The sequence below is a fragment of the Pempheris klunzingeri genome, chromosome 7 (genome assembly GCF_042242105.1).
Source record: "Pempheris klunzingeri isolate RE-2024b chromosome 7, fPemKlu1.hap1, whole genome shotgun sequence".
NCBI lineage: Eukaryota > Metazoa > Chordata > Actinopteri > Acropomatiformes > Pempheridae > Pempheris > Pempheris klunzingeri.
In genome coordinates this window covers 5,111,349-5,120,920 of record NC_092018.1, presented here as the reverse complement: position 1 = coordinate 5,120,920, position 9,572 = coordinate 5,111,349, and the positions used below count along the sequence as shown (strand labels likewise).

The window sequence follows — 9,572 nt, the reverse complement described above, 5'->3', positions numbered from 1 at the left end:
ATGACATTGGAGGGCGCGAACTTCACCGTTTTCTCAGGTTACTGTCCTACTTTTTAACTTTCTGTATGCTATTTAGTGTTGCACAATAGAAAGGCCTTACAGTTAATGTGCAACAGTCCAAAGTAATGTATTGGATTGAATTGTATTTGTTTTTGCAGTGTACTTTCAAGTATTTCTTTAAAGAAAATTAGGAAATGTTTTATTAGTTCAAGTGACTGGAGAGTATTTGTGTTTTTCTGCAGACATGAATCGATTTCTGTGCCTGCTGGCTGCAGGACTTTACCTGTTCTTGCAATGCCAGGTGAATGCTGGTGAGTACAGCCTCATCTTGCTTAACATTCATTATTTAAATTATATATATATACATACATATATATATATACACATATATATATATTTAAAATAGCTCTTGTTTTTGTTTTAAACTTATCAGATCTCAAAGAGACCTGCAGGTTTATGTTTTTTTTTTTTTTTTTCATTTTTACAGTAAATGTTTTGTAAAATGTTGTGGCCTAATTTTGTGGTATGAATGAAAGCTACAAAAATGTTCTGTCAGAAAAGCACTGGCCAAAAACATCAGAATTAAGAGGAGAACCAGAAAGCAAATCAAACAAAGTATGTTTTTTTGATTCATTTTAGAATCCCATTTGAGCAGGAGTGTCATTGAGAGGGCCGTGATGGCAGCCAAGGCCAATGTGGACTCAGCCTATGAGTACTCCAGAAGAGAGTGAGTGTACAAACCTGTTGGACTGCTTTGCACATTCTTCGGTGATCGAAAAAAAGGGGGGCACAACAAGATCTTTACAAATCTGACCTCTCCACACCACACAGGAGCATTAAACGTGTGAAGAGGAATGCAGTGAATCCTGCAGACGTCCTGCGCTTGTTGAAGCAGCCCGTTGGATCAACCCGTGATGTTGCACGTGCTGCTGACTATATGGACAATGCTGTCAAACTCATCAAGAGGTCTTTGCAAAGACGTCACAAACGCTCCATCAATGCCACAGGTGTGTATTCACCACAGACTCTCTGAGCTTTCCATACCAATATTTGCAAAACAGTAACAGACTGGTTGCTTGTTCTTTGCTTTATTTGAATTAGATTTGATCACTGACGAGGATCTGCTGGTGATTGAGAATCTGACGGGCTGCTCACCCCGACATCGTGTCCCTTCTTGTATGATGAGTCCTGAATTAGACAGGTTTCGCACTGCGAGCAACGTCTGCAACAACAGGTGAGGCAGCTATTCAGTGGCATACTTTTGTTTCACAAATAAAGAAACGTGGAGAAAGTGTGGAGAACTTCACAGCTAACTTTACTTAGTACAAATCAAATCCCTCATTGGTAATAATTATGACATCCATCATTTTGGGTTTTGGCCATGAGAGTAATGTTGAAGATTTATTTCACCCGCTCAGGAAATTCACCCGCAGGGGATCCTCCAACGCTCCTTTCACCCGCTGGCTCTCTGCAGAGTACCAGGATGAAATCTCTCTGCCGAAAGGCTGGGACCGTGAGCTACCAGTCAACACACAGATTCTACCTTTGGTAATAAACTCCAGACTGTAATCTTTCCTGGCCACACTACAAATGACAGATGGAAAAAAAAAGACAAAAATCCTTTTCACCAAGATGCTCATTGTGTGCTTCCTGGCCTCAGGTGAGGGCCGTGTCCAACCGCATTCTGAGCACAGCAAACGCTGATGTGGAGAGCGACCCACTCTACACTCACCTGGTGACAATCTTCGGCCAGTGGACTGACCATGATCTGACCTTCACTCCTCACTCTCCTGTCATCCGCTCATTCAATAGCGGTATTGACTGTGAAAGGAGCTGTGAACGTACAGAGCCCTGCTTCCCCATTGAGGTCAGTGTCATCAAACTACACAACAGAAGTCTGCATGCTGAACAAAACTGAACGCTAACTCCTGTCCTGTCATCTAAACAGATTCCTGAGCAAGACCCCCGCTTTGGCAGGAACTCAGAAGAGTGCATCCCCTTCTTCCGCTCAGCAGCAGCTTGTGGCTCCGGCGGCTCAGGGCTCTTCTTTGGTCAACAGACTGTCCGGGAGCAGATTAACTCCCTCACAGCTTTCATTGATGTCGGCCAGGTGTACGGTGCAGACAACAGCAAAGCTCGCTTCCTACGCAACCTTACTACAGATGAGGGCCTATTGAGAGTCAACACACAGTACACTGACAATGGCCGAGAGCTCCTGCCCTTCGCCAACATGGAAACCAACATGTGTGCCACCCGAGCTCGCATCACCAATGACAGTAATGCTGAGGAGGTGCCCTGCTTTGTGGCTGGTGAGTGGCAGCAAAAACCCTGACATACAATCCTTGAAAAGTGTTTGATTCATTCTAAGCTTCGCCGGTGGTTGACAGCATTTTTACCCCTTATTTTATTTGGCTGTTAAGGTGACGAGCGCTCCAATGAGAACATTGGTCTGACCTCTGTGCACACACTGTTGATGCGTGAACACAACCGTCTGGCGCGTGCTCTGGCCGAACTCAATCCTCACTGGGACGGAGAGAGACTCTACCAGGAGGCACGCAAGATCATGGGAGGATATTTCCAGGTTAGAGAGGAACTGACCTGCAGGAGTCTTGGTTTTTGTCCTCACATGGTTCATTTAACTCAGTTTCTGTCTTTGTCTTTCAGGTTCTCACTTTCAGAGACTACTTAATGCTCATCGTCGGTCCAGACGTCATGGCCAGGGATCTGTCCACCTACCCCGGTTATGATGAAAACGTGGACCCCAGCATCTCCAATGTGTTCGCCACAGCTGCCTACCGATTTGCCCATCTGATGATTCAGCCTTTCATGTTTCGTCTTAATGAGCAGTACCAGGAGCACAGTGATTACCCCAGCCCACTGCTGCACAAAGCCTTCTTCACACCATGGAGGATCACCTTTGAAGGTATGGCCAGGATCTTTCCCTTGTTAGTCCTTCCCTAAACAGAGAATTAATACAATTGATGAAAATTAAATGGTCTCTTGTGTTTCTCAGGTGGTTTGGACCCAATCCTGAGGGGGTTGGTGGGTCGCCGGGCCAAGCAGAACACGCAGGAGCACATGATGCACGATGAGCTGAGGGAAAGGCTGTTTAAATTCTCTGGTGATTTGGCGCTGGATCTGGCTGCTCTCAACATGCAGAGAGGCAGAGACCATGGACTTCCTGGTATCTATTTAGTCATTATTCATATGTATTCTTTATATTTTTCAATTACAGTAATGTTCCAATCATATGTACGCTTTTGCAGACATTATCGCTCATACACGTACACAAATATGTCCCTTTTTAGGCTACAACAAATGGCGCAGATTCTGTGATCTGTCAGAACCACAAAATCTGGAAGAGCTGGCTGAAGTGATGAACAACACTGATCTGGCCATGAGCCTGCTGGATCTCTACGGAACACCTGAAAACATTGATGTGTGGCTGGGAGGAGTGGCGGAGCCGTTTGTTGACGGAGGAAGAGTGGGACCCCTGTTCGCCTGCCTGATTGCCACTCAGTTCCAGAGGATCCGGCAGGGAGATCGGTAAGCAGACCTGAAATTGCATTATTGTCTGATGCATGCTGAAGACGTGGAGATGTCTGAGTTAGCTGCAGTTTTAGACATTAACAAACTGTCAATTTCAGACTTTGGTGGGAGAACGAGGGAGTCTTCACTGAGGACCAGAGGGAGTCCCTGAGGGAAACATCGCTTGCCCGCATCATCTGTGACAACACTGGTATCACTGAAGTACCAGAGAGGCCCTTCCAGTACCGGCCTCGGGGGTCTGGTTACACCCAGTGCGAGGAGATCCCTGCTTTTGACCTCAGTCCCTGGAGGGAAGATGGTGAGTTGATGTCCCAAAACCCTCTCTGACACAGTTAACCGTGGCCCATCAGAGCCAACATTATTGTATTTTGGAAATACTGATTTTTTCTCTTAAATTTCGTCCAGGACTAGACTCACGTGGACCCAGGGGACCACAAGGTAAATCTATGGCTTCCTGTAAATCCATAAATACTTAAATTGCTACTAAAAGTTTAGTTTACAATACTATGACGGGAAGGTCGCGTTGTATTAATTGTATCTTTTTTCACACAGGACCCAGAGGACCACTGGGTCTGAGAGGCCCCCCTGGCCCCCCTGGCCCCCCTGGCCCTGTTAGCACCGTGGAGAAAGTTGCCTTCTCTGTGCGATTGGGAAACAACTTCCCCAAAGCCGGTGAGCCACTCAAATTCCGCCAGGTCATCTACAACGGACAGAACAGCTACAACATCAGAACAGGTTATTTTACCTGTGAGCATCCAGGTGTTTATGAGTTCCAGTTCCACTGTACCATCAACCAGGCGGCTGCCAGTGTGGATCTGATGCGTAATGGAAAGCTGATTGTGCACTCATACACCACCAAACAGGGCGGCTACATCACAGCCAGTGGCAACACGTACGTTAAGCTTGAGAGGGGAGACTATGTCTATCTGTTAGCCAACCACAATGGCAACGGCCTGACCAGTGACAGCTTCTTCTCAGGGCATCTGATGTTCACTGAGTAGGAGACTTTAGTAGGAGGCTGTTGACCTACAACATCCTCATGACATTGTTTTTACCAGTTGAAGCTTTGTATTGAATGAAGGAAGAGTTATTCAGCACTACATGTGTAAAAGAAAGCTCAAAGCTTATTCTACATGTTCTTTTTTTTTTTATTATCTATTGAAAAACATGTGAGAACTATGAGCACAAACTGACTTCATGTGTGATCTTTCTCTAATTTTCTTTTGAAGTAATCTTATTGTTTTTTTCATGGTGGTTTAACCTCTTTCCTGTGTGCACCACAGTACAGCGTTTACAGCCTATGTCTGGAAAAGGAATGTAAAAGATCAGGTAATTGTTCAATAAGCACTTAGATAGATAGATTTTAACTGATTTTTTTTTTGAAGATGTGTTTCTTTGTCCAGACTTTAAGTGTAAGACTTTGAGCCACATTAAATTTGACATTAATGAATGAATGATTGAACTCATTAACCTCTGCCTCTGACTGAAATTCATGATGATATCGAACAACACTTCAGGAAGTGAAAACATATTTGAGAAGCTCAGTTGATGATGTTCTTAAGCTGCCCAGTAGATGGCACTAAAATACAAGTTTTCAAGAGCAGGATGGGGCACAACCTTCATGCTGTCTGCAGGATGCACAGCTGGTCTTCAAGTAGAACAGTTTATTTGTAGCTGTTAGCTGCACTGGTACCATGCAATGAATTTAGGGTTTGATATTTTACACATACAGTCAACACTCAAAGCAAAGAGTCAAAATAAGTCGATAGCTTAAAATTAAATTAAGAGAAAGATTGTTCAGCAGGGATTTATGTTTATGTTGTCTTAATTTAGGAAAACTAAACTTTGGCATATAGACTGTGACGATTGTTGAGTGAGTTATTTTTCCTCAGCAAGAGTGCAATCACTGACTGAATAAAAGAATATATATACTGTATATAAGTATACATGTGTACATAAACATGCATACTTGTAATAAGTCTATGAATGCAAGAAAATCCCTTTTCTCTAAGACGAAGTTTCTCCTGGAAAACATGCACATCACAAAAATGATGCCATCATTCACTGATCTGCATCTGCCATAAAGACATCAGCCTGAAAACAGGTGAAAACATCAGCATGTAGGTGCCACAACGAGTTTTGGTGGCTTTTACCTGCAGTACATTTGTGTTGCTGCGAGCCGTGGTGCGATTTTCTGGTCTTTTCTTTTCACCGTACCAGTCGATCATGAGTTTCATAGTACGGTTGTTGGACTGTGGGCTCCTGGGAGCCAGGATGAACTTCATTGTGATACCAGGAAAAGAGTTTTAAGAGTTATTACTGCAGACTGAATAACGATAATGATTTTTAATTGATAAGGATGCTTGTGATGCTCACCAGGTAGGCTTTCTTGCACTGCAGACATTGTGCGATAAACACAGGAAAAACACAAGTGTAACAAACAATACTGATTAATGATAGCTGGGTTTCATTCAGATTTGGGCCACTTTCAACACCTTAGTATTGCCGTGTATTATATGGAGGAGTCTTTGCAGTGAAAGCGAAACATTGAGTGTAATTCAAAGTTAAGAATTTGATGCCAAAGGTAAAGAACACTGATATTATACATCAAAAGGCTAAAGAAAAAGGCTGTAAAAGTAATTCAGTGGTTTACAGTATTATATTGTGTTATTCAGAAGTAACTTTTGAACTTCTGTGACAATTTAACTCCATCAGTGACCCTCACGAGATTTTCCATGTGTATTCTTTGACCTGTAGATGCATCGCATAGCTCTAAAATTGATCTCAATAATTTAACTCCAAATCACAGCAGGCCTTTTACAGAGATGAATCCAAATGTTTCTTAGAAGTTAAAAGCAGATGATGGGGTTTGATGGTCACTGCGCTTTAATTGCAGATGCCGACACCCTCCTCATCCTCGCCTAAATAAGTAAAACAAAAGCAAAAAAACGAGTGTGCAATATATGGCGATCGATAGGAGACGTTGTGGGTCGCATTAGCTCTGTTGTTTTCTACACAGTGGAGAAGGAGGGACGGGAACCAGCTGCTGCGTCTCCAGCCCCCTCCCCTCCCCTCCACACACACACACACACACACACACACACACACACACACATACCACGCCCCTCCTGACCTCCGTGGACGCAGTGCCATCCGCAGAGAGTGGCTCTGGGTGTCCCATGGGAGCAGGGGAATGCTGGAGAGGACGAGCGGCACACGATACCCCATTGTTTGGTTTAGCAGTCACCCTCCCCACAGCCCATCACCTCCTCCCTACAACACACCGACTGACCGTCTCAGCGGGTTAAATTGATTAGAAGGAGGTTTGTGGTTTGACTAATCCCCCATTTTCGCTCCGGCTCTCCGCTCCACCAAATTAGAAAAGCCACACATTTAGACAGCAAGTCTTGCGGGTCGTGATGATCGGGGCCGAGCCTGGAGCACCTGTGGGTCTGGGGAGGAGACAAGTTGGTGAAATCAGCTGCAAAACACACGGACTGGACAGAACAGGAGGAATCCATACTGATTTATCACACACATCACAGTAATGTAAGACCAGAGAGAGACGGAGGATAGAAAATAGCTGGATGGAGATTTTAACTGGAACATGGTTTTTTTTCTTTTGTTTTTTCCCATCAAAAGGCCTAATAATTGCAATTCGTGTCTTTTTTGGCAAAATACATTAAACTGTCCAACAAATCTATGAATAAATAAACAAATAAATAGCTGTAATGAATGTGCACACACGACTCATCTGACTTTGTGATGTAATGACTTTAGAAACCTGTTTGAGGAGCGATGACTGCGGCCTGCCTGACGACTGGAAATGTGTTTGATGGCTCAGCTGATGTCTGTATGAGGTTGTGAGATTAAATGGGTTTAACATCCCACACATTACTGAGAAGCTGTAATTCATGAGGTCAAGTCCAACGTTTTAAATTAATAGATTCTCTTTTGGTCACTTTTAGTTTGGAGTACGTGCTCGGAGCATCAGGAAGCTTTGATTTCCAGCACATATTCAACCTTTCTGGGTGGATTAACAGAGTTTTTCAGCAATGTGAATTGGGACAAAGAAGCAATAAATCCACCCCAGCAGCGTCATGTTTTAAAGAGCGCACCCAGTCCGCCTGGAAGTTTTGCAACGAGTGAAGGAATTTTATTAAAGTGTGTCATCATATATAGATTTTTCTTGGTTAAGTAGAGCTGTCAATCATGTCAGAGGACGTGTGTGAGGGACACGGCGACAGGGCGGAGACTCGGCAGCAGGATTCCCCAAGACTGCTCTCATAATTGGGGGAACATCTGACTTTGTCCCGCGCTGGCAGATGGTGGGTTGAGGCGGGATCCAAGGGGGGAGATTTACATCCATTGTCCCGGCGCACAAACTCCACACAGAGACAATAGTATCAGCGACGGGCAAAGAACCAGGGCTGGAAAAAAAGAACTTTCCTTTTCAACGCCAGACCAAAACAGGAGCGGAAATTAATTTTTTGGTTGCAAAAAATGCTCAGAAACATCAAGTATTTTCGTTTCGTCGGGCCTAGTCACCAAACACTTCGCCTCTGAGGGTGATTTTAACAAATAAAAAACATGATTCATGTAAAATATAGAGCTCGTGAATTTACATTTCTGACTAAATCAGCAAAAAATGTCTTTGAGCTTGTGCACTTTTTGGGTTTTTTACAGCACCGAGAGCCAAGAAATTATACAAATCAGCTGCAAAACGAACTTCTTCTCTGTATAGATCATTTGCCAAATGAGAGTTCGTCTGCGTTATTTCCCACTGATTTCAGTTTGGATTTGATAAAGCAGTCTGTTGTATTGATTAAGAACTAATTTCGGGTGCTGTCAGGCAGCGGTCCAAACGCCAATCAGAGAGCAGCTCCGTCCGCTGCTGGCGGAGATTGATGGACCAACCAGACGGCCATTGTTGCGGCTGACACTGATGCGATGCCTCCTCAGCGGAATCACCGCGTTCAAAGGAGCAGACGGTCGAGCTGCTGAATGCGCGCCTGTCGGGAGCGCACTTGTGTTAGATTTTGACTTGAATGAATAGACCAAACAGGATTTGCTGTTACAGACTATTCAGGGAGGCGGTAGCCCAGCATGTACAGGAGCATTTCAGCCCACAAGTTCCTCCTGTAAAACATGCAGATTCTGATCCAGACTGTGTGAAGAAAATATAAAGTGTTTGTTACACTGACATTTGTCCACAGTTTTGATGTTGAATAATATCAGTATTGATTGTAAAGCCCCCCCCCCCCCCACACACACACACACGCACACAGACACACACACAAAAAGGACCTTTCATTTCAATTACACAGTAAAGAATATACTTCTTGCTTAAAGACTCTACAGACAGGCTGATTGTTGTCTGTATCACCCTGGTCGAACTTAATGTGTGTAAAGTTTGCTGAAGGAGTCACTGGTTGGATGCTGAATCTGGCAGAAGTCCAAACAACGGATGCACTTTACACCAATGAGAGCATCCATTTCAACAATCGGTCCCCCATATGGCACTAAGGCCCCTCCTCCGCGCTCTATCCCGGCAGAGGGTCTCATTCATGCTTCAAGACAGCGGTTCACTGCGAGCTTCCTGGCCCTCGGATCAACTGTTTTGATCCGATCCGGTCCTTTTTGACAAAGGGAGACTTTTCTCACGCACAAACACTCTGAAGAATATTCTGAGACGGACTCGCTCTGAACTGTCTGAGGAGTTGAGCCCACCGAGCAGGTGACCATTTGCGCTTGAACTGGCACTGAGGATCTGCGCTTGGACGATGCTCGCAATTAGTAGGGGAATATATCTGCTACCATCGTTTCAGCCTTGAAACAAAGTGTGAGTGGATCTTTATTGAGACGCCATCTGAAACACCACGCAGCATCGGTTATCTCATTTTCAAAGCTCTGTGAAAGCTCAGTTTTCCCGCAGCGCCCTGGAGGAGCGCTGCGCCTTGGGGTGGACCCTCTGTTGTTTGCCAAAGTGCTTTAGCTCTCCAACTCAGCTTTTTTTTTTTTAC

At 44.4% G+C, this 9,572-nt stretch overlaps 1 protein-coding gene across 1 annotated transcript; it reads left to right on the top strand.

Moving 5' to 3' along the window:
* On the top strand, window positions 1–5,019 carry LOC139204107 (eosinophil peroxidase-like). Its single transcript, XM_070834072.1, has 15 exons — window positions 1–37; window positions 243–311; window positions 640–727; window positions 832–1,007; window positions 1,102–1,234; window positions 1,419–1,548; window positions 1,661–1,867; window positions 1,949–2,309; window positions 2,421–2,581; window positions 2,665–2,923; window positions 3,014–3,184; window positions 3,309–3,546; window positions 3,648–3,847; window positions 3,955–3,987; window positions 4,102–5,019. Exons 1-15 carry the CDS (start codon window positions 1–3, stop codon window positions 4,548–4,550), a joined length of 2,712 nt encoding a protein of 903 aa, XP_070690173.1. The 3' UTR covers window positions 4,551–5,019.
* Window positions 5,020–9,572: the final 4,553 nt, after the last annotated feature.